The 21,821-nt window shown below is 55.5% G+C and overlaps 4 protein-coding genes across 11 annotated transcripts; 1 reads left to right on the plus strand and 3 right to left on the minus strand.

Annotated features, from left to right (window-relative positions):
- Positions 1-808: 808 nt before the first annotated feature.
- RASSF1 (Ras association domain family member 1) lies at positions 809-9,773 on the minus strand. Of its 3 annotated transcripts, none has more exons than XM_069473658.1 (6): positions 9,524-9,773; positions 7,269-7,375; positions 3,479-3,583; positions 2,969-3,266; positions 2,730-2,845; positions 809-1,705 (listed from the first exon to the last, which is right to left on the minus strand). In XM_069473658.1, the coding sequence occupies exons 1-6, from the start codon at positions 9,771-9,773 to the stop codon at positions 1,559-1,561; spliced, it is 1,023 nt and encodes a 340-aa protein (XP_069329759.1). In that variant the 3' UTR covers positions 809-1,558. The 3 variants fall into 3 exon arrangements, with proteins under 3 accessions (XP_069329759.1, XP_069329760.1, XP_069329761.1); XM_069473659.1 differs by having other exon boundaries at positions 7,269-7,387; XM_069473660.1 differs by lacking the exons at positions 7,269-7,375; positions 9,524-9,773 and adding an exon at positions 6,550-6,836.
- A 311-nt stretch (positions 9,774-10,084) lies between these two features.
- On the minus strand, positions 10,085-14,334 carry ZMYND10 (zinc finger MYND-type containing 10). Its single transcript, XM_069473661.1, has 12 exons — positions 14,092-14,334; positions 13,731-13,839; positions 12,721-12,837; positions 12,541-12,594; positions 12,287-12,424; positions 12,097-12,185; positions 11,897-11,997; positions 11,365-11,537; positions 10,993-11,118; positions 10,789-10,910; positions 10,553-10,678; positions 10,085-10,462 (listed from the first exon to the last, which is right to left on the minus strand). Exons 1-12 carry the CDS (start codon positions 14,181-14,183, stop codon positions 10,387-10,389), a joined length of 1,323 nt encoding a protein of 440 aa, XP_069329762.1. The 5' UTR covers positions 14,184-14,334; the 3' UTR covers positions 10,085-10,386.
- Positions 14,335-15,588: 1,254 nt separating this feature from the next.
- On the minus strand, positions 15,589-18,779 carry NPRL2 (NPR2 like, GATOR1 complex subunit). The gene is made up of 11 exons (XM_069475755.1): positions 18,702-18,779; positions 18,089-18,180; positions 17,835-18,003; positions 17,556-17,664; positions 17,061-17,197; positions 16,875-16,972; positions 16,717-16,753; positions 16,505-16,598; positions 16,313-16,430; positions 15,900-16,042; positions 15,589-15,813 (listed from the first exon to the last, which is right to left on the minus strand). Exons 1-11 carry the CDS (start codon positions 18,777-18,779, stop codon positions 15,746-15,748), a joined length of 1,143 nt encoding a protein of 380 aa, XP_069331856.1. The 3' UTR covers positions 15,589-15,745.
- Positions 18,780-18,893: 114 nt separating this feature from the next.
- CYB561D2 (cytochrome b561 family member D2) lies at positions 18,894-21,714 on the plus strand. Of its 6 annotated transcripts, none has more exons than XM_069475757.1 (4): positions 18,894-18,971; positions 19,554-19,705; positions 20,193-20,230; positions 20,897-21,687. In XM_069475757.1, exons 1-4 carry the CDS (start codon positions 18,895-18,897, stop codon positions 21,398-21,400), a joined length of 771 nt encoding a protein of 256 aa, XP_069331858.1. In that variant the 5' UTR covers position 18,894; the 3' UTR covers positions 21,401-21,687. The 6 variants fall into 6 exon arrangements, with proteins under 6 accessions (XP_069331858.1, XP_069331861.1, XP_069331862.1 ...); XM_069475760.1 differs by lacking the exon at positions 18,894-18,971 and adding an exon at positions 19,001-19,128 and having other exon boundaries at positions 20,897-21,714; XM_069475761.1 differs by lacking the exon at positions 18,894-18,971 and adding an exon at positions 19,001-19,124 and having other exon boundaries at positions 20,897-21,714.
- The last annotated feature ends 107 nt before the right edge of the window (positions 21,715-21,821 follow it).

Here is a 21,821-nt window from a genome sequence, read left to right on the forward strand (position 1 = left end):
CTGGCCAAATGTCATATAGCGACACTCAGGACTTAAGAACTTCAAATTTAGTGCTCTTTCCAAACCCACCAGAATGCATGTTTCATGGAAGCAAGAATTGTTAACATGGCCGGGCGCGGTGGCTCACGCCTGTAATCCTAGCACTCTGGGAGGCCGAGGCGGGTGGATCGCTCAAGGTCAGGAGTTCGAGACCAGCCTGAGCAAGAGCGAGACCCCGTCTCTACTAAAAATAGAAAGAAATTATATGGACAACTAAAATATATATAGAAAAAATTAGCCGGGCATGGTGGCACGTGCCTGTAGTCCCAGCTACTCGGGAGGCTGAGGCAGTAGGATCGCTTGAGCCCAGGAGTTTGAGGTTGCTGTGAGCTACGCTGACGCCATGGCACTCACTCTAGCCCGGGCAACAGAGTGAGACTCTGTCTCAAAAAAAAAAAAAAAAAAAAAAAAAAAAAGAATTGTTAACAGCTATGCCCTCAGTGCTATGAGCAGTGTCTGGTCCACAGTAGCAGCTAGTAAGTATTTGGCGAAGGGGTCCTGCCACAGCTTCTCCCAGAGTTTGGTGTGTGTATTGAGGGAATGGTTTCCCTAAGCTCTAGCTGCAGGCTCTTCTTGCCCCCACCACAACCTGAGTGATGACCGAGTACATGACACATACTACATCTTCACAAATTGGTCCCATGGTGACTTTGCAAAGAACCCCCCATGAGCCTGTCCATCACCCTTGGCAGCCACTGGCGAGGGGCTACTGCAGCTGTGGGCTCATAATAAAAAGAGTCCAAAAGCAGGAAGATTATTAAATCTTTATTCAGCCAATATTCTCAGGCCCCAGGCCCTGATGATAACTGTACCCCCACCCTTTTCCCCATAGGAGGCATTCGGCTAAGGCCACAAAACATTACGTACATTCGCACACACCATGAAAAATATCCAACGGAGGGACCCTGGCTTTGACTGACCCTGGCCCTGGGACATCCTCCTTGCAGGAGGCATTGAGGCACTGTTGCTGCACTGTGAGCCAGCACTCACTGACCTCAGGGTGCATAAGGAGTCAGGGGGGCGGGCACTGTAAAGAGAAACCAAGACTCTTCCTTGATGCCTGCCTTATTCTGAGCACCCACCCTTGGCTCTGATAGGGCTACCCTGAGACCCCACCCCAGACCCAAAACATACCATTCTTTCCCCATAGATGTGGGCCCTCACCCCTGCAAACACTACACTTCTGTTTGTAGGGTCTCCAAGATTCTCATATCTGAGAACACAAATAAAGGAGACTTCTAGCTGCTCCACCCCTGCTGCAAGCCTGCAGCAGCTTCCCAGGGCAGCCCTAGCCCACCATGACCCAGTACATGAAAGGCAGAAGGGGGCAGAGCCATGCTCTGCTACACCCACTGGTGGACACAGGGGGCCAGCTCCTTCGCTGTTCTCTGGGCTTGTTCCCCAGCAGAGGAGGGCCTCCACGCACACTCATTCCTCAGGCCCCATGGGCCCTGTCACACTCACACGGCACGCTTTTGGCGATGCCTACTCTCCTCCTTCCACCTAGGGGTACAAGAGGTCACCCCAGGGGACATGCATGTAGAGCCTCTTGGATCTTCTGGCGGCAATAGGAGTACTTTTGCAGGATCTGGCGGAGGTGCTCCTCCTCCTCCCGCTGTAGGATACGCAGGAAGTTGTGTAATTCAGGCATGCTGAAGGCATCCCACTGCAAAAGGGGGATGCGGGGGTGCACAGGGTGCATCAGGGATGACCAAGCCAACAGACCCTCCCTCAGACCAGAGAAGACCAGGATGTTATGGTCACACATGCTAGCATTGGGCTTTCTGCTATCAGGCTCTTGCTTGAGTAGTTTGTGCTAGGATCCTGGACAGTAGCCTGTATAGAAGATAGGCCCTATAAAATAGTCACCTCGGGCCGGGCGCAGTGGCTCACGCCTGTAATCCTAGCTCTCTGGGAGGCCGAGGTGGGCGGATCGTTTGAGCTCAGGAGTTCGAGACCAGCCTGAGCAAGAGCGAGACCCCATCTCTACTAAAAATAGAAAGAAATTATATGGACAGCTAAAAATATATATAGAAAAAATTAGCCGGGCATGGTGGTGCATGCCTGTAGTCCCAGCTACTCGGGAGGCTGAGACAGGAGGATCGCTTGAGCCCAGGAGTTTGAGGTTGCTGTGAGCTAGGCTGACGCCACGGCACTCACTCTAGCCCGGGCAACAGAGTGAGACTCTGTCTCAAAAAAAAAAAAAAAAAAAAAAATAGTCACCTCACTGAGAGACAACCAAATCAGATGTTCTCCAACTCCTGTGGACAGGTTATGCCCACATTCTGAGTCTACTCCAATTGCACAAGCCCAATACGTTGGAGCCAGAAAACTTCAAGGTAAAAAATCTTAATGCCTAAAGGAGGGCCTCCATGCTGTCATGGGCCCATCTATGGCTTTGATCTGGTCTGGGGTCACCAGGCCATCAGATACATTCCCGAATGTCCAGAGGATTTTTCCACATCAGGAAAGAGCAAAAGCACCAAGACTTCCTGGTTCTGGGGACAGGGCCCAGGCTTTGGCATGAATGGCCTGGAAGCCTTCACTTTAGTTACAAAGCCTAAACACTCTGGGAGCAGCTTTGCAGGGCTTATCCTCCAGCCCAGTTCCATCTACAAGCCTCACTGTAGCTACAGCCCATCAGCCCTCTCAGGTGACAACTGAGAAACTAGGGAGGACTGTGTACTCACATTCACATCCCCAGAGTCATTTTCCTTCAGGACGAAGCTCAAGGCCTTCTCGCTGGGCCCTGCAAGGAGCCGCAGGCGCAGGGGCTGCTCATCATCTGACAGTTTCCGTAAGTACACTAAGGGCCAGGCATGGGGGGTGGAGGAGGGGTATGATCAGAGACAGGCCCAGCCACCTCAGCCCCTGCATGCACAGAGGCATGCATATATAGCCTCACACAGGGGTGGGATGGGAAGCCCACCTTGGCCGTGACGCTCAGCCCGCTCAAAGAGTGCAAACTTGCGGGGGTCATCTACCACCAAGAACTTGCGCAGCAGGGCCTCGATGACCTCACGTGCCCGTGTTCGTGACAGCACATGCAGGTGCTTGACAGCATCCTTGGGCAGGTAAAAGGAGGTGCGGCGCCTCACAGTTGTGCCCCGCCCTGGGCCCCGCCGGGCATCCTGCAAGGAGGGTGGCTTCTTGCTGGAGGGCACCGAGACAGGGCGTACCAGCTTCAGCTGAACTTTGATGAAGCCTGTGTAGGAGCCATCCTTGTTCTAAAGAGAAAGAGAAGCCAAATCATGACAATAGGTTCCAGGCAAGACGAAACAGACTAGGATACCATTGGTGCACTTGGAGCTAGGTTGAGTATGCATAAATTGCTGCTTGGGGCTACCCAAGAATACCTTACCTGTGACCCCCTGAGCATCGGGCACAGAGCTGGGATCCTGCCTCTCCCCCACATCCCTTTCCTGAGAAGTCAACTCACCAGGCTCATGAAGAGGTTGCTGTTGATCTGGCCATTGTACTCCTTGATCTTCTGCTCAATCTCAGCCTGGGAAAGGTCAGGTGTCTCCCACTCCACAGGCTCGTCCTGAAAGATGGGCCATCATGGACACAGAGCCCTTAAGGAACCCCAGGCATCTCTGAAAAATGGCCTCTGGGGCAGCTTTTGGAAACCAGCTGTCTTTGGCCCCCTGTGACTGATGTATATAGCTGCCCACCAGGTGTGTGCCCCGAACCAGTCACTGCTCCTGATTCTGCACACTATGGATGGAGATGGCAAAGTCAGAATCATTTGGCTTTTCTCTGCTGCCTGTCTAGGGCCATCTCAGCACTGGATGTAGCCCTAAGGATACTGCAGACCAGGGGCAACTGAAGGCACATGGGCACAAACCAGGAAAAGCTGAGGGACTCTGAGGAGAGACTCTTGTTTAAAGTAAAACCATATTTCGACCGCACAGCCTGATCCCAGGACCCTAGTTGGATTGGTATTAGAGTTTGTCCTAGAGAAGGCACCCTCTTTTTCCACTCTGTGTCAGTACAGGGCCATGACCCCCTGCAGGGAGGGAGGCGCGGGGACTGGTACACATCAGTTCAGCTACCTGGACAGGAGAGGAAGGGTAACCTTTACAATGTCAACACCCCTTGGTGGAGTACTTGGGGCCAGCCTTCTGTGTTTCAGGAATCACATTTAACCTTGACCCAAGCTGCACAAAGGGCAGATTCAGGTCAGGCTCCAATCTGCCAAAGGTGCACAGACAGCTTCCTGTTAGAGCTTGTCTCACAAGTGCCAAGCAGGTGGGCTTCTGTGCCTCCCCCTGCTGTCTGGAGAGTAAACCCAAAGATTTTACCTCTATCACTCAGTCCCTACCTCCTTCAGGGACTGGATTCCTGCCAGAAGGGTGGAGTGTGGGCCAGGACAGCCAGGCTCTTGAACTTTCTTCTCCCAAACTCCCTTGGCCCCACTGCATCAACCTTACTTCCTGTTGACATCAGCTAGGCCCTAGTTGGAATGGGAGTGTCTCAGACACAGCTGAGATCACCACTAACCAATGCCTTGTCCCAGGGGAATTCCCACAAGAAGGTTTCCTGTAGAATGATCTTGTGCCCAGCTCTGAGCACAGGACAGCCAGAGTTCTCCCCGACTGCTGCTTTGGAGCCCTCTAAGCTAGTTAAACCATCTGATGAGGATGAATGGGGAAGACAGATGAGAGAGCAGAGTGGAGCCCACAGACTTTCAGCAGTATTCTCCTCACCCAGAACTGCTGCTATTCAGCAGTCATCAAGTACTTGGGGCTGAGAACTGAGGCCAGAGCCCTGTAGGAAAAAGGTACTGGGGGGAGGGTGAGAACTGAAGTTCATTTGATTCTCCAAGTTTCCAAAGGTCTCCTGGATGGAGGAGAGCACTGAGGAGTGAAACTGTGTTGGGGATGATGCTGTTTAGGCCAGTAAGAACAAATGGTGTGGGCCCTGGAAAAGGAGGGACCTGGGGGCAAAATGAGGGCTGGAGGCTGGGAATAAGGGGCAGATGTTGTTTGTTTAGGCCCAAGGAAAGGTCTTGGGACAGGAAGTAGTGCCCCAATGGGAGGAAGTACCCAGATGGGAGGAGTGCTAGGGACAGGAAGAATGCACAGATGGTGCTAACTTATTCCTCGGGGATCAGCTCCTACCTGGGAATGAGAAACCGTGTTCCTCTTCCCTTTCTGGATTATCCAGGAGCCCTGGACTCAGATCCAGTGACCTTAGTTCTAGCCCTTTCCTTTCTCTGGGTGAACCTCCCTTAGCATCTTCACTTATAAACCAAAAGACTTGGACTGGAGGCACTGCGCTATCCTGCCAGGATTCTAGAGGAGGAAGGAGTTACTTTTTCTGTTTCCAAAGCTGCCTACAGGAAGAGGATTCCAACAGCTGTCCCAGAAGGATGCACAGCAAGACCATGGAATTTCCCTTTTCCTGCACCATAGGGACCCACCCTCCACTCTATCACTACCAGTGGTTTAATTTTACATACGACTTGGGACTTCTCAGCCTCCTTTTCAATTGGTTAGTTATCTTGTGGTTTCCCCACCTTTCTACAATGGAAAAACAACGGCTCAGGCCTGAGTTGCAGGGAGACAATCCCAGGGGTCCACACTCTAACCTTGTACCCACTCTTTGGGCTGAGATAATGGGGTGCTAAGTGCCACCCCTTTTGTAAAAAATTTTGTAAAATTTCCTCTAAAGCATCACCCCCAACTCCATTTTCTTGGCTCAAATAAGGAATTCTGCCTCCTTGCTGCCAGGTATTCTGATCTTCACAGTTCCTATCCCTCTTTCCTGATTCCCTGGCACCACACTTTATAGTACTAGATTAGTAACCCTGATCTCTTTCCAACCTTCTCAGAGCACTTTACAATCTAGCCTTCCCCTCCCCTCCTGTGGGTAAAGTGCTCCTGAATGCTTATGACCCAAAACAAAGCTTCCTTCCTATCCATTCCCAAATCCCCTTTCTCCAGGTCCACCCTAGAGGGGGGATTAGAATCCTCCACATCCCAGCAGCTAGTGAGAGGCCACGACTGGCAAGAGGTGGAGACTCAGATGGATCCATCCAAGAGTGCATATACGAGGACAAGATCTCCCTCAGCCTCTCCGTCCTAAACATACTTGCAATTCCTGGCAAGAACTATTCCCTCTCCACTTCCTTCCCTCGTTTTCCCAGGGAGGTAGTGGGAGCGTCCCAACGCGGAAATCGAGGTGCTAGTCCAGACTGCTCAGTTGGCTTTAGTCATAGGAGAATAATGCCTGTCTCAGGTCTACCACAAGGTACAAAGCTGCTTCCCCTGGTTTAACCGGTCGGTCTGTAACAGGGAGAGCCAGGAGATCTCGGTACCCAGTACCAGGGCGCTGGAATAGGGGTTTACACACGGTTCGGCGGTCCAGCCCCCGGCCGGGACCGGCAGGGAGCCACGTTGACGGGAGGGTGGGGTTGTTCACCAACTCTCGACACCGCAACTTACCGGGGAGGGGCGGGGTCCTGCGATCGCCCCCCGCCCACCTCCGGCAACCCTGGGCTCCCACCTGGTCCCGGCGCGGCCTGCGCGCCAGCGAGGTACGCGCCGTGAAGTACTGCTCGAGCTCCGAGTCCGAGTCCTCTTGGCTACAGTAGCCACTGCTTGTCGTGCTGCTCCAGGTCATCTCGAAAGAAGGCGTCTCCGCCTCACCCATCGCAGCGCCAGCCCGGTGCCCCAGTCCCGTGCGTCGGTAGCCTCCAACCACTGCCCCGGGCGCGTGCGTGTGTGTGTGTGTGTACGCGTGTGTCAGTGTGCGCGTGCGCTGAAGCCTGCGCCGCGCCGCAACCGTTAGGACTGAAACGTAGACAGCCAGGATCTAGCTCTTGTCTTATTGGACGAGGAACGTCGAGGGGCGGGGACACATCCACTTCGCCTCCAGAAATGACCTCATCGCCCAAGCAGCTAGACTCAACTCCGACTGACAGGCCCCACCTCCTATCCGGGATGTGTCGGAGCGCAAGCGCAAGTGCGTCAACATGCCCGCAGGACCGGAAGTAGGAGCGGGATGGTTCGGAAGGTGCGCGTGCACGGGGCCTGGGCCAACTCCCGCAGCGGTCCGCTTGGGGACTGTGGGGTCTTCGCGCTGCCAGGTCCCCGGGTACCTTTGCGAGCCTACGTGCAGAATTAGCTACTATCTGCTTCCGGGAAATCGGCTCCTAAAACGTTCGTTGCGTGCAACGCCCGCCCGTCCTCGCCCCGCCCGTCAGTCCCAGCCCTCTTGCTCACCACGTTCGTGTCGCGCTCCTGGGCGGGTTCCCAGTCCAGGTCCCGGGGCCCGCAGCAGTCCAGGCAGACGAGCGCACGGCAACGGTAGTGGCAGGTGAACTTGCAGTCTGCAGAGAGGCCGGGTCGTGAGGTGGAGGGGCCCCAGCTCGGGGAAGCGTCCCGGGGATTGAAGGGAAGCCCAGGATTGAGGGCCATTGCACGCCTGGCTCTGCATGACCGGCCTATCTCTGGCCGAGTTATGGCTCTAGTGTTGGTCCCTGGGCGTCTGGAAACTGGCTGGAAGGCCTCAGGCAATTAGAGATCTAGGCCTGCTCAACGGTTGGTTTTTTTTTTTTTTTTTTTAAGACAGTGTCTCACTCTATTGACAGGGCTAGAGTACAGTGGCGTCATCATGGCTCGCTGCAACCTCAAACTCCTGGGCTCAAGCGATCCTCCTCCCTCAGCATCCCAAGTAGCTGGGACAACAGGCGCGCCACCATGCCCAGATAATTTTTCTATTTTTGGTACAGAGGGGGGTCTCGAATTCTTTGCAATCCTCCTGCCTCGGCCTCCCATAGTGTTAAGATTACAGACGTGAGCCACCCGGCCTCGCCAGCAGTTGGATCTTTAGCGCCTCGCGCAGAGCTTCCGCCTTCCATATTGTCAACTTCTCCTTGAACTCATTTACTTGAAGGAGAAATCAAAAACTCTTAATCCATGCCCCCCTCTAATTGTCATCTGTCTCTGCTCCTCTCGGAACAAAACACTAGTCTACATACACTCTTACTTCTTTGCCTTCATTCTCTCCTCTACCCACTGCAGACAGGCTTGTCCCTCCCTCCAGGAAACTGCCCTGGTAAGAGTCCTTGGGAATCTGTGTACTGTTGAATGGAATCTAGTGTTCCATTCTCCACTCTCACCTCCTTAGCATCATTTGATACTTACTCCCCTTGATTCTCAGGAGACATGCTCTCCTGGTTTTCCTCCCACTCCCCCGCAGCTCCTACTCAGCTCCTTTGCTGGTTCTGTCTCAACTTCAAGATCTAATGGTGATGTCTGGGACTCAGTCCTCATCACTGCCCTGCTCTGTCCACGCTCACCTGCCCCAGATCCATGGCTCAAGCATCGACTTCCCAGATCAAATCCTATGTGCCAGTAACTTCACTTGAATGTCTAAGACATTTCAAGTGAACATGGCCAAAATTTAACTCACTTTTCCACCTTACCCCTACCCTTAGTGCTGCAAAAATTGCCATTATTCCCACAGATGTTTGAGACAAAAACCCAGACTCATCCTTCATTCTTCCTGTCTCTACCTCTGATACACACCCAGGTTGTCCTGTTCCTCATCTCCATGACCACTTTATATCTCCTTGGGAACACTGCAATATCTTTGCTCATTCTTCATGTTCTGTCACAACTCCTGTGCTCCCCTCAGCTGAATTCGTGACTTACTCCTGTGCTGGATGAGAGGATCTCCATTCATACACAGGCCTGGGATATACCTTCTCTAAGTTCGTAAATGGGCCAGAGCAGTGATTCTCAACCCAGACTGCACATTAGAATGATTTGGGGAGTTTTAAAATATTACTGGTGCCTAGGGTCCACTCCCAGCAATTGATTCAACAGGTCTGAGGTAGGGCCTAGGCATAGGGGGTTGGAGGGCTGTGGAAGTGCCCCAGGTGATTCTAGCTGGTGTATAGCCAGTGGAAGAGCAACCTCTGCTTGCTGGTGATTCCCAGGGTGGCAGAAGGACCACATGGCTGTGTTCCATGTTTTAGCACCTGGTTTACTGGGCCCAAAATAGATGTTTGCTAAATAAAGTCTCAAGAAAATTCCTGCTTGCAGGGGGTCACCCAAAGTTCTAACTTTTTCCATGCCCCCTGCCATAGGTGGGTAACTTCCCTTTACCCTGGGATTCTGGAGGGGGGATACAGTGGAATGAGTCTTTGGGAAGAGGCAGGCTTGGGAATATGGGCACAAAGGACAGTAGGCACAAAGCCTTTCTCAAGAAGGGCCAACGCACTTGAAAGAAACTTGAAATCAGCACCCTGTTACAACACAGTCAACCACCTCTGCTCAACCGCGCCCCAGCCTCGGATAGAGCACGACAAAGGATAAACCATCTTCCTGCACTCTTCAGAGATAGGGCAAAAGTAACGGACCTAGTTCTCAGGGACTCTCCCAGCGGACCCCCAGCCACGACTTGACCCGCAGAAACAGTGCTGCCCCTTGGCCGCCCGTTCCACTGTCGCCGGCGCGGGGCTGCTACTCACGCGCGCACTGCAGACCCTTGCGCACGACGCCCCAGATGAAGTCGCCGCACAGGTCGCACCACGTGTGCGTGGCAGGCCCCGCAGGCTGGAAGCGGTGGCCCCGACCGGGGACCAGCTGCCGTGCGGGATTGCGCGCGGTGCCCGGCGCGATGCGCAGCGCGTTGGCACGTTCCAGCCGAGTGCGACCTGGGCTGGCGCGCCCAGTGGGTGCCAGCTCCCGCAGCTCAATGAGCTCAGGCTCCGCCGACATGGCCCTGTTGGGCCGGGGCTTCGGCTGGCTCTGGGCACTAGCGAGCGCGAGGCGGGCGGGGCCGCAGGGCGGGCCGGACTTCAGCGCCGCCCCCAGGGTCCAGGCAGGGGCGGCGGGAAGGAGCTGAGAGCGACGCAATGGAAACCCGGGTGCGAGGACTGTGTGGGCTCGAAGGCAGAGCGGGGCAGGGGTTGGGGGCACTGTGGCAGAGTCCCTGTCCTTTTCCCTCCCTCCTTCATGCCCTCCCCGACACCCGACGACGGAGGCGACGGTGACCAGTGACCGCAAAGCGCCACACAGAGACGTGCGTGTTTCTGAAGGCCAGCTTTACTGTGCTAGAGGAAGAGGGTCCCCACATCCGGCCCTTGCCCTTCTCTTGCCCCAGTTTGCTGAGGCAGCATCCTCCGCCTACCCGCCGGGTGGGGCAGGAAGTCGAAAGCCTTCGCTTGGGGAGGGGAGAGGGGGATGGGTCAGCAGCTCTACCCTCCCGCTTTGCTCACCACCAGGGAAGTCTGAGGCACTGGCAGAGCCTGGACTGAAATCCTGGGGTTCAAGGGTGCATTCTGGGTGGGTTCCCTTGGCATGGGTGGTTGGTTCTCAGCAACTGCAGCTCTCATTTGACTCTGTCACCCTGGGCTGCCAGGACACAAGCCTTTCCATGCTTCTCCCAGTGCTTGACTTGGCAATCTCTGCAGGCAGGTGGGCTTGTGAGGATAGCAGTGTATATGGGGGAATCTGAGAGTGGGGCTTAGGGGTCCAAGATCCTAGAGTATGCTCACCTGCAGCAATACCACTCATTCTGGCATCTAGAGCAGCGCTTGGAGGCCTCTGCACTACAGTGGGCACAGCGGGGCCGCTCTGGAGCCACGGCCTCTAGCACATCCAGCCTATAGGTCTCAGCCCACCTGGAGGAGGGTCAGGAGGGCCTGACTGAGCCTGGCAGTTGGGAGCACCCTGCCCACCTCCATGCTTCCTGCATCCCATCCACCCCTTCTGGCAGTTCAGCAGGCCTTACCTTCGTGCCTGCAGCCTCAGGTCCTGCTCTGAGGGGCTGAACACATGCCGAAGCTGATGCTTGGCAATAGCCTGCCACTTGCCTCTGTTCTCGTGCTCCAGCCGCTCCCAGATTTCTGGGATCTAGGGGAGAGAAGTGGAGAGTGGCAGGAAGGAGCTAGCAGAGTGGACAGTGGTCCTGAGCAACTAACCTTCCAGTGCCTACCTGTTCCAACACCAGGTCCTTCTTAGGGGGCTGGGTTTCAGCTAGGACCAGGTGGGCCAAGAAACCCTGCAGGTCTGCCAGGTTGGGCAGCTGGTCGAGTAGTGTGTCTGTGAGGAAGGCCCGAAGCTGCAAGGATGTCCAGTGGGCGCCAGTTTGAATCAGGTGCTGGCCAGAGGGCCAAGGAAAAGGGAGAGCCTGGGCTGGGCTGAGGGTATCTGCGGGGCCCATGTCCCACTTGTTGCTGCGTCACCTGAGACCCGAGGACTGAGGCTGAGGTGAGTGATCAAAGATAAACAGCAGGGATGCAGTGGGAGTGGGATGGGGTACGGCAGCTCTGGGGCTGTAGGGACTGGTGTGAGGGTAGCTCCCCACCTTGAGCAGCTGTCCCTTGGCAAAGCTTGTGAGGCAGTAGTGGGCCCGGGCCTCACGGCTTAGCAGCAGGTTGTACAGGGCGATCCACACTTGCCCGTCCAACTTGCTCAGCTTTTGCTGCTCTGAGGGGGGCATTGTCTGCCAACGGCCACCCTCGAATTGCTGCAGCTTGCCTAGGGAGAGGAAGCAGCACACTGGGTGCAGGCATTGCATTTTCTTTGAGTGACCCAGCTATGTGGGCTGGGGGCCTGACCACTGCCTAGGCATGGTGGGAGAACCTGGGCCATATGACTTGCCCAGGCTGCAGTGCTGCTGACCCCAGAGCAGGGTGAGTCCTCAGTAGTGGACACATGGACTTTCCCTGCCGCAGGAGCTCAGGCCTAGGCCCACCTTGGGTGAGGCATCCTGGTACCCTCTGAGGGCTGGGGGACAGGGTTTGTCTGCCTGTGTGCAAGCTGTCCATCCCCATCAATCCTGAAGGATGTCCTAGAAGCAGTGGGCTGGGGCTTAGGTGCGCAGGGGAGGACCTTACCTCCTTCCCGCCGGCTCCAGGGACTGTGCTCCAGCAGTTCCACCAGAAGACAGGGCAGGTTGTGGGTGCTGAGCATGCGGCTCAAAGTGCTGAGGGAAAGGCTATAGGCCGGGGTACCAGGAGGGAGGTGAGCAGAGGCAGGCTACAGGCTAGTCTTCCAGCCCTCCACCATAGGCCCCAGGCCTGGTAGGACTGCCCACCTGTCCACGCAGTCTGTGATGTAGCGCAGTACTGAGAGGGCCTTCAGTGCAATCTCAAATTCCATCAGCTCTGCCTGCTTCTGCAGCTCCTAGGAGGCCACACATTGTTCAAGCTGGGCCACCCCTGGCCTGCACATGCCTTGGAGAACCTGGATCTAGTTCTTGCCAACCCCAGGGAACCTCAACCCACCTGCATAGGGGTGCTGTCCTGGGACCCCTCCTCCTCAGGGAGGCTACCACGGCCACTCCGGGCCACCAGCAGAGTCAGTTTGCGGTGGCAGTAGTCCACAAGGTCCAAGACAGTGTCCTCCGCTGACTCACACACCTCCTGGTGGGTAGGGGGAGGGAAAACTTTCTCTGATGCCCTCCTCAGACAGACACAACCTCCCTTTCTGCCAGGCTATGGCTTGGAGCAGTAGCCCATGGGCAGGGATAGTGTCTCACCTTGTGGAAGAACACCGTCTCCAAGAGGTTGATGATGGAGGCTTCGTGGTGTACCTGTCAGACAAAGAGGACGACGGGGCCTGGGGCTGCTGAAGGGGGGATAGGGGTCACTAGCTATCCTCCCCAGTCCAGGGCCCTCTGAAGGGATGAGAGGAGGTCTGAACCGAGGGCCCAGCTCACCACCATGTATATGGGGAAAGTGTTCTGGGGCTTGAAGTCCTCCAGCCTGCACAGCACGGGGAACACCTTCTGTTTCCACATCTCCACTGCGATCAGCTCCTCCACTAGCGTTGGAATCTTTGAAGGGTGGGGGGGACAAGACAGGGATGAGTTGGGCCTGTCTTAGCCTGGCAACCCTCCCATCCCTGGCTCAGCCCAGCTCAGCCCTCCTCAAATTCCCCTTGGGCTCCTAAACTCTGCCAGACCCCAAAGTACCCTTCCTGACTTCTCTCTTGCACCTTGGACCTTCATTTCCAGCTGCCCCCAACATCCCTGTGGGGACATACCCCAGGCTTCCTGTGACTAGCCCGAGTTCTGTCCCCAGACTGCCTTGCTCTCCCTGTACCTGCATCCTTATCTCCCCTCCCCTCTCTCATCCAGGCATCCCTTTCAAGGCCATCCTCTTGCCAATTCCCTCCCTCTTGTCCCTGTCCTCGGGCCTTCCAAGAGTCTCATGTACCATAGCCTCACCCTTACTCAGGGCTCTTAACGGTGCCCTATTCCTACCTTACCCCCTAGTAGTGAGCTCCCCTTTTCTTGCAGGAGAACCCTTTTGTCAAGTGATAGCTCAGATCATTTACTGGTGCCACTCCCTGGCCCGTGCTGCTGCCAGGTATCTCCCTGGTTTCTAACTCCCCCTCTCATGTTGGGAAGGCTGCCTCTTTCTGTGCCAAAGTCCCACTCCCACTTCAGTTGGGGCTCCCTCTGGCCTTACAGTCAATTCAGGGATGCCTTTAGCACTTGGGCTCTCCACACAAAGGTTAGGCTGTTCTAGGATCCATGACTCTAATCGACCCATGCCCTGCACCAGGCCTGGTGTACCAGGGTCCTGTCCAATAGGAGTACAAAAGGAAATGTGTAGGAGGACAGGTGTACCAGGCCAGAGGGAAGAGCACACACCTAGGGTGATCCTGAAGGGTAGAGAGGGTGTGGGGAGGAAAGCAGGAACCCTGCCCGTGACCTCGAGGTACCTTCCCATGGGTGACCAGCAGCTCCTGAATGGGCTCGCCCTGGCTGACCGTGGCATCAAGGATGGCTTGCATGTTCAGCTTCTCCAGGTTCTCATGCTGCTGGTTCCACCTGCCCCAGAGGGTGTGTATGTGCATTTGGGTGCACATGTGGGCATTAGGAGGATGGGGGATGAATCCTATTGAAGCCTAACCTTATCCTGAGGGCCCGGGAGCCACATATATACATACTCCTATCTCGGAGAGCTTTGCCTCCCCACCTGGGGGCTCCTCCCCACTGGGTAACCCTCCCCCCACCGTAAGGCCCAAGGTCTCCTACTCAAGACAATGACCCCGTTGAGTACATCTGACCTAGGTGCCTCACCCTTCGGAGCCCATCTCGCGTAGCTGGAAGCTGCGCAGACGCCGCACCAGCACGTCAGCTTCCCCGGGCAGTAGCAGCTCCAGGTCGCCCATGTTGGGACCAGGGTGCAGCTGACCTCGGGCAGCAGCCGGGATGGGGTGCCGACACACTCGGGGACAACGGACTCCTACGGGGCCGAAGTCTGGGACAGGACAGTTGCGGGCAGTTGGGGCGCGTGGGTCCTCGTCGCCATGGAAACGGATTCGCTTGCGCCTGCGCAATGCAGCCCGGGCCCCGCCCCCGCCGGCGGCTTGCCCAGGGTCGGGACCGGTTCCCTGCCCGCTTCCCCTGCCGGGCTGCCAATAGCAACCTTGTTAGATTCCCAGACCTTTGTCCTTCACAACGGGCTGCTGCTCCCGAGTCTCTCCTGAGCTCCGGACTCCTGTGGCCTAGACTCCTCGGACTTCAAGTCAGGTAACCCTGACCCCCCCACCAGCTTCTCCTGCATCTTGGCTCACTCGCTGCTCCTCCTCGTGGCTTCCTAGTTCCCATAGTTCCACTAGTTGGCTCTACTCCTGAAATACTGCCCAGAGAGACCACAACTTCTCTCCATCCGAATCCAGACTGCATTACCTCTCCTGGGGGTAACTACAGCGGCCTTTCACTGGACCTACTTCCGCTTTTGACCCTCAGGAGCAGCCAGGAGTCTCAAAGGTGTACATCAGACATTAGTACTCCCTTGCACGAGAGCAGCTCTCTAGCTTCCTCTGGCACTGAAAATACTAGGTCTGAAGCCGCAGCCTAGCAGCTCTGCAAGATCTACTTCCTGCCCTCTCTCCTAACTTGGGACTTCAATTCTTGGCTTTCTCCCCTTGTCTCCTATGTTCAAACCCCATGGGCCTCCCTTGGGTTCGTCATACATCCCAAAGAAGTTTTTGCCTCAGGGTTTTGCACTTGCATCCTCGGCTTGAATACTGTTTTTCCTTCAGGGCTCAGCTTGTCATCTCAGTGAGGCCTTTCTTGGCCATCTAATCCAGAGACACAACCTCCCTTTCTGCCAGGTCACATCTTTTTTTTTTTTTTAAAGAGATAGAGTCTCACTTTGTTGCCCAGGCCTCTCGAACTCCTGGGCTCAAACCAATCCCTTTGATTCAGGCTCCCGAGTAGGTGGGACTACAGGCACATGCCACCACACCTGGCTAATTTTTTTGTTCAATTTTTTTGTAGAGATGGGGGGGGGTGTTTTGCTATATTGCCCAGGCTGGTCTCAAACTCCTGGCTTCAAGCGATCCTCCCGCCTCGTCCTCCCAAAGTGCTGGGATTACAGGTGTGAGTCGCCACACCTGGCCCCAAATCACTCTTTATCACCTCTCTGTTTCTGGCTGCTTATGTCAGTTTGTAATTAGCAGCGGACACCCTTACTTGTCCATTGTCAGTCCTACCCACCAGATGGCGCTCCAGCACACCAGGCTTGGGGCTATTTCATTCACTGCTGGGTGCCCTGTGGCAGAGGCAGTACTCAGTAAAGGTAGGTTGAAATGAATGACTTTATTTACAGAACTAAGATCAACCTCCAGACAGTATGAACTAGCCTACTGGTCTAGCTCCATGTAGCATGCAGGGCTTAGCAGGAGGTAGTAGCCAGAGCAATGTGCCTATCCGGCCACCACCAGCCTCACTTCCAGCAGATGATGATGTTGGGGTCGTTTTCAAGCCGCTCATCCAGCTCACGGTAGCTCATGCCTGGGTAGGGTAGTGGAAGTGAAGTCAGTGGCCTTGGCTTGGCCACTCTGCCCTGACCCCACCCTGACTGCCCTGCCTGCCTCCACCTGTCTTGCAGCAGATCTCATCATAGCTGTGGCAGCCAGTGTAAAGCCGGGCAGGGTGGCTCCACTCTTCCCGAGACACCCGCACAGGATACTTCTGTAGTCGCCGAATCAGGTTCTTCATAAGCCCGAACTGGATCAACTTCCTAGGGTAAGGGTCGGGGGAGAGAAGGGTTATGCCCTGGTCAGGCCTCCTTCCAGCCAGGCCAACCCTTTCCTGCAGTCTTCCCTTCAGTGGCCAGACTGGCCTCGAAGCCCATCAACTCCAGGAAACCTGCCTGGACTACCAGTGCCGTGTGACTCTGCTCACTTGGAATCATCCCCTGCTTCTTCTCTGACCCAGGGCTCCTGACAGACACAGAGGGTCTACCTTCCCTCAGGTAATCCCCTCATTCCCCAGGGAATCCCCCTCTGACCGTTCATCAACATGCTGTAGCTGCTGGGGGTGGCGGCCAATGAGGTCTCGCACGGTAGTGCCAGGGCTCAGACTGCAGTACAGCTGGAACACATCCCGGAGACTGGCCCTCTTGTGCCCTGTGGATGACAGGCTTCAGCTTGTCAGGTGGCCCTGCCCTCCCCAAGATGGCCTCCCCCAGAGCTGCTACTACCTTGCTTGGTCACATAGGATAGACATGCCTCCTGCAGGGACTTGTCATCTACCAGGTCCTGGACCTTGGGTGTTGGGCAGTACACATTGGAGTACTAGAGGGTAGCAGAAGACACAGGGACCTGAGTGAGTGGCTTGGAAAGCTGACATAGCCCTGGTCTGGCCCAGCCACATGGTCCACTCTCCACTTAACCATACGTGAGACTCACCTACCTGGAGGATGGATACCAGTGTCACAACGCCATAGTACCTGAGAGAGATAGCTGTGCTCAGCTTCTGAGGACTATGCCTTCCCAGCTCCCCTACTCAGGGCCCCTGGGCTCTTCCCTGGCTTGTGACCTTGTACTGGGTGTGACTGTAGTCCCACTCACAGCAGGTTCTGGATAGCAATGCGCACCAGGTTGAGCTCCACATCTGCCTCAGCTGAGATCTTCTGGACGTGGCGGAAACCATCAATGTAGGGCAGGATCTGGGCAGAGTAGGGCAGGGTCAGAGGAAGTAGGATGAGGCCAAGGCTGTGGCCAGCCTCAGGTGATACCCAGGGAGAGATGGCACACCTGTTGTGTAGTGAGGTCCCACTGTGAGTTGACGAACTCCTCCTTGTCCTTGGTAAAGACAGGCACATCATACTCCTGGGCCACAGGAGGGTCTGGACGCTGCTCTATCACCTTCAAGTGGATGGTGTTGGACTCATCTGCAGGGGCCCCACCCATATCCTCAGTGTCACCTCTTCCAAATGGCTCTCAATTACCATCCCGGCCTCCCAGCATCCCTTGAGGCAGTCAGGTGGCTCTGGGTAGGGTCAATTTTCCCCTTTTATGGAGCAAGAAACTGAGGTCCAGAGAGGGGAAGGAATATCCCCAAGGGGCAGAGCTGGAGAGCTCTACTTGCTCCCCCATCCCCATGGGGGAGACCCTGGACATCACCTCAACCCATGGCTATTTTCTGGCCACCAGTTTGTTCATGTGTCTTGTCCTTCTCCCCTACTTTCCCCTGCCAGTTTTCCATCCCTCCTCTACCCCTCTGCTGTCCTTGCAGAGGCTGGTCCATACCGATGGGCAGAGTGCACCGGCCTGAGGCATTTAACTCCTCCAGCAAGATGGTCATGATGGGCACCAACTTTTGCTTGCTCTCCTCCGTGGACACGAAGCTGCTTTCTAGCTGGATAGAGTATGGACATGGTGGGTACAACCCAAGACCCCTGCTGGCTGGCTGCCCTGTCTGGGTCCTGAGCTGGCTAGCAGGGTTCCAGGTCTGGGGGATTTTGGAGACACGGGAACACTTTCCCCAACTCTGCCTGCCTATACACCCAAACCCATATCATTGCAGACCTCCAGCGTGGTCAGGTAGCCAGCCAGCTTTTTAACGATGGGCTCGAGGGCACAGGTTTTGGCCTGGGCATCACACACGAAGCCCAGGTTGAAGAGGAGGGCATTGCGGCTGTACTTCTTGTGTTCAATGCACACAGGGCAGCCGATCAGCTTCTTTTCCATGGCTGTGCTGGATGGGTGGAAAAGAGTCAGGCCTGCCCCCAAGCCTGTTCCCTTCTCCTGGGAAGCCCTCCCACCCTCAGCTAGGGCCTCACACAGTGATGAGCTTGTTTTGCAGCTCTGGCTTGGTGATGATGTACACTTGGACCGTGTCAAACAGCTCCCGGGAGATGAAGTCCTCAGGGACCTGGGGGAGAGGGGTGTGTGGCAACAGGCTCCTCAGTGGACATGGGTAGTGCATGTAGTACAAAGGGTGCCCTCCTCACCCCAGGCCCAAGTCCTGTTCTCCAGCGTTTCCTTCACTCCCATCCACCTAGGCCTATTACTATTTTATGTTTCCAAACACACGCTGTGTTCTCATCTGCTTCCTGGTTTTTGCATATGCTGTTCCCTTTATCTGGAACATTCTCTCCTCCCTCACCTAACTTCCTATGCTTCATTTAGGTCTTAATCCAGGGATATTCATGGGCCACGCACCGGCCCCCACTGCCCGATTTCCTACCAACACTGCCTATGTGCGCTATGTCCTCCCACTCGCCACACCAGGAGCCGGGGACCTGGGTCTGAGGATTCTCTCGGCTCACGGTTGTTCGCGAATGAAGGAGTGGCGTGCCCGCGGGCAGCACGGAGATTTACCGCCTCCAGGCAGCCAGCTGAGCACCCGAGAACGCCCGTCTCCCCGCCCAATCCCGTTAGCCCAGGTGGCACCTGATAGGTGATCTTGGGTCCCAGCGTCGGGTGGAACTCGCTGAAGAATATGCATTCGATGCGGCAGCCGCTGCCCATGATGCTAGCAGGACCTGGATCCGCAGCTCTTCGTCCCTAGAGCGCAGAGGCACCCCCACCCCTGGCAACACCTGTGGGAGACAGCCCAGAGGCCTGGGCCGCGGGATCACGCAAGATGAAGCGCACACAGGCCAGCGAAGCAGTCTGCTCAATTGCGCCTGCGCAGCGCGACTCAGAGGCGTGGCTGGGAAGGTGAGGGGCTCGTCCCAGGAAGTGCAGGGTGGGTAGATATCGCACCCGGAAGTGAAGTGCCTCCGCGACGGAGCGGCGGCGCGCGCTGCAGGGCCCCGAACATCCAGCTTTCTTTGGAGAAAACCACTGCATCAGGGCGGCGCTGCGGGTGAGGCAGGCAGATCCCTAGCATGGAGGGGCAGCATGGCAGCGGCATTTAGGGAGGCAGTGCGCGAACGGATTCACGCCGTTACTGGGACCGGAGCTGGGGACTACAATCCCCGTCGTGCTCCACGCCCTCCCAGGTGGCGCTCCCGTCGGTGACGGCGTGATGCACGCTGGGATTTGTAGTCTTCCATGGCCTTGCGCATCCTCTCTGGAAGGTGGACCAGGGATTATTAGTACCGGTTCAGATAAAGGTACACGCCGACAGGCCGCCGGTCTTCGACTGGCATGTTGTGACTATTCCTGGTGCTGGTCTTGGTAGTGTTTCTACTATAACTTCTTGGAAAAGGGTGGCATTCCTGCCCTGCAACCTTTTGTCCAGTGAGAGGAGTGGACAGTGGGCACTCGAGACCTTTGCCCACGCTACTATGCTTTCAGGCTACAGTCGCCGGCCTGGCTGACCATGGCCCTTTCTGCGGAGACCGAGTCACACATCTACCGAGCTCTGCGCACTGCCTCTGGGGCTGCCGCCCACTTTGTGGCCCTGGGCTTTACCATCTTTATGGCTGTGCTTGCCAGGCCAGGCTCCAGTAAGTAGAATTCATAACTGACTTCTGGAGAGGGCAAAGTCAGTTTTCTTGGGGGACAGGGGCAGTAGGAAGCCTTGGGCCTGACTTCTGGGAACAGGCCTGGCTGGCTGAGGGTTGGCTGAGGGATATTCTGTGCTGGAGGGATGTGTCGGTGGAGCAGTTGGGTGTGGAGGTTCTGCCAGCCTGGCCAGGCCCCACAGAGTACCTGGTTTCTCCTTCCTTGTCTGGGTGCTCCATGTGGTTGCCTCTCAGGAGGCGCTGAGGAAGATGGAAGGACTGCTAGAGGACTGGCAAAGCATGGCCTCTGATCCAGGAAGGGGCTGGGAAGAATGGATAGGTGTGGGGTCAGCTTGTTGCAGCAAGAGGCAGCTTGCATTTTGGCAGCACCTCCTTGGGTAATGGACTGCCGGTGTTCCTCAGCCCTTAAGGATTGGTATGACTGGTTTCTTCTTGCCTCAGCCCCACGAGTCTCCTCTTCTCATTCTAGGCCTGTTCTCCTGGCACCCCGTGCTTATGTCTCTGGCTGTAAGTAGTGGGCAACTCAGGGGTGGGAGCATGAGCATGGGTGGTGGCCCTGGCAGCCTCTAATCCTTATTGACACTTAATATTCTTTCGGAGGAGTTGCATGCTCCATCTCCTGCTTGTGATGTGTATCCAAGACTTGAACCAGAATATTCAAGACCCAGGACAAATGCCTGTTTGTCTAAGCACAAAATGAGGCTTTACCTACTTCAAGGCAGGAAGCTGAGAGATTGCATTTGGATGCACCTCTGTCCCTTTGTACCTTAATTTATGGTGATGCACTTAACTTTCTCTGAAACAGTGCACCCATGTTGCCAGCTCTTGCCAAGAAATTGTATCTAGCCCCATGATAGGGAAACAAAGCTTGTGAATCATTTATAACTGCCACAATGTAAACCTTGCGTTTGCTGGGTAACATGGCAGAGATGACATTTCAGAACAGCACCTAGGAAGAAGTGCAGAGAGACACCTCTGTTTACTCAGGACAGATATACCATCCCAGATGGAGTTTTCTATTCTTGCCCACCAAATGGATAGTCTTGTCAGTGGGGAGATAATGAAAAAGGGGAATCATTCCAGATTCACTGACAGCTTACAAAGTTATGTAGAGCCCTTTGTTCTTCTGCTGGGGCAGCACTCTCACTTGAGTTTCCCATCCTGTCTCCTCAGTTCTCCTTCCTGATGACCGAGGCACTACTGGTGTTCTCTCCTGAGAGTTCACTGCTGCGCTCCCTCTCACGGAAGGGCCGAGCACGTTGCCACTGGGTGCTGCAGCTCCTGGCCCTGCTATGTGCACTGCTGGGCTTCGGCCTTGTCATTCTCCACAAAGAGCAACTTGGCAAGGCCCACCTGGCCACACGGCATGGGCAGGCAGGGCTGCTAGCTGTGCTGTGGGCAGGGCTGCAGTGCTGCGGTGGGGTGGGGCTGCTCTACCCCAAACTGCTGCCCCGATGGCCCTTGGCAAAGCTCAAGCTATACCATGCCACTTCTGGGCTGGTGGGCTACCTGCTGGGTAGTGCCAGCCTCTTGTTGGGCATGTGCTCACTCTGGTTCACTGCCACTGTCACTGGTGGGGGCTGGTACCTGGCTGTGCTATGCCCTGTCCTCACCAGCTTGGTCATTATGAACCAGGTAAGCAATGCCTATCTATACCGCAAAAGGATCCAACCATGAGCTCTTCCCAGCATAGGGGAGACCTGGATTTGCCCCTTACTGTAGGAGCTGGGGTTGGGACCCCCTGGACTCTTTCAGCTGACTTGGACACCTCAGGCACTGGCTCAGTCAAGGGTAGCAGAAGACCCACGTGTGACATTTTTGCTTCTTATGCTAGAGTGTCTCCCTTTTCCTTCTCTTCTCTCCGTCATTCCAGAGGAACATACAGATCATGTATCTGGATGAAGTTGGGGTTGCAAGATTGCCTCCCCAGCAATGCAGCTCATATTTGTACTGGTATGTCCAGAAATTTCAGGAGAAAAAATAAAAAAAAAAAAAAAAAAAAAAAAAGACTGAAAAGACTGACAGAAGGAGCAGCCCAGAGTTGGGGATAGTTCTTGTTGATGCCATCAGCATGAGAAAACGGGCAGCTGGGCAAGAT

Source organism: Eulemur rufifrons, chromosome 7, assembly GCF_041146395.1.
Source record: "Eulemur rufifrons isolate Redbay chromosome 7, OSU_ERuf_1, whole genome shotgun sequence".
NCBI classification, from domain to species: Eukaryota; Metazoa; Chordata; class Mammalia; order Primates; family Lemuridae; genus Eulemur; species Eulemur rufifrons.

What these genes read in the sequence shown, in the direction of transcription:
- RASSF1 (XM_069473659.1), bottom strand. Translation starts at nt 9,773, where the DNA reads ATGTCGGCGGAGCCTGAGCTCATTGAGCTGCGGGAGCTGGCACCCACT. An exon ending in CAAGGGTCTGCAGTGCGCGC is followed by an intron (nt 7,388 to 9,523) that starts GTGAGTAGCAGC and finishes CCTCACGACCCG; the next exon opens with GCCTCTCTGCAGACTGCAAG. An exon ending in GCAACCTCTTCATGAGCCTG is followed by an intron (nt 3,267 to 3,478) that starts GTGAGTTGACTT and finishes CTTTCTCTTTAG; the next exon opens with AACAAGGATGGCTCCTACAC.
- ZMYND10 (XM_069473661.1), bottom strand. Translation starts at nt 14,183, where the DNA reads ATGGGCGACCTGGAGCTGCTACTGCCCGGGGAAGCTGACGTGCTGGTG. An exon ending in AGACGGTGTTCTTCCACAAG is followed by an intron (nt 12,425 to 12,540) that starts GTGAGACACTAT and finishes CCTACCCACCAG; the next exon opens with GAGGTGTGTGAGTCAGCGGA. An exon ending in CCAAGGGACAGCTGCTCAAG is followed by an intron (nt 11,119 to 11,364) that starts GTGGGGAGCTAC and finishes ACATCCTTGCAG; the next exon opens with CTTCGGGCCTTCCTCACAGA.
- NPRL2 (XM_069475755.1), bottom strand. Translation starts at nt 18,779, where the DNA reads ATGGGCAGCGGCTGCCGCATCGAATGCATATTCTTCAGCGAGTTCCAC. An exon ending in CACTGGTATCCATCCTCCAG is followed by an intron (nt 16,599 to 16,716) that starts GTAGGTGAGTCT and finishes GCTACCCTCTAG; the next exon opens with TACTCCAATGTGTACTGCCC. An exon ending in ATCCTATGTGACCAAGCAAG is followed by an intron (nt 16,431 to 16,504) that starts GTAGTAGCAGCT and finishes TGTCATCCACAG; the next exon opens with GGCACAAGAGGGCCAGTCTC.
- CYB561D2 (XM_069475757.1), top strand. Translation starts at nt 18,895, where the DNA reads ATGAAGCGCACACAGGCCAGCGAAGCAGTCTGCTCAATTGCGCCTGCG. An exon ending in TCAGAGGCGTGGCTGGGAAG is followed by an intron (nt 18,972 to 19,553) that starts GTGAGGGGCTCG and finishes CTATGCTTTCAG; the next exon opens with GCTACAGTCGCCGGCCTGGC. An exon ending in GCTTGCCAGGCCAGGCTCCA is followed by an intron (nt 19,706 to 20,192) that starts GTAAGTAGAATT and finishes TTCTCATTCTAG; the next exon opens with GCCTGTTCTCCTGGCACCCC.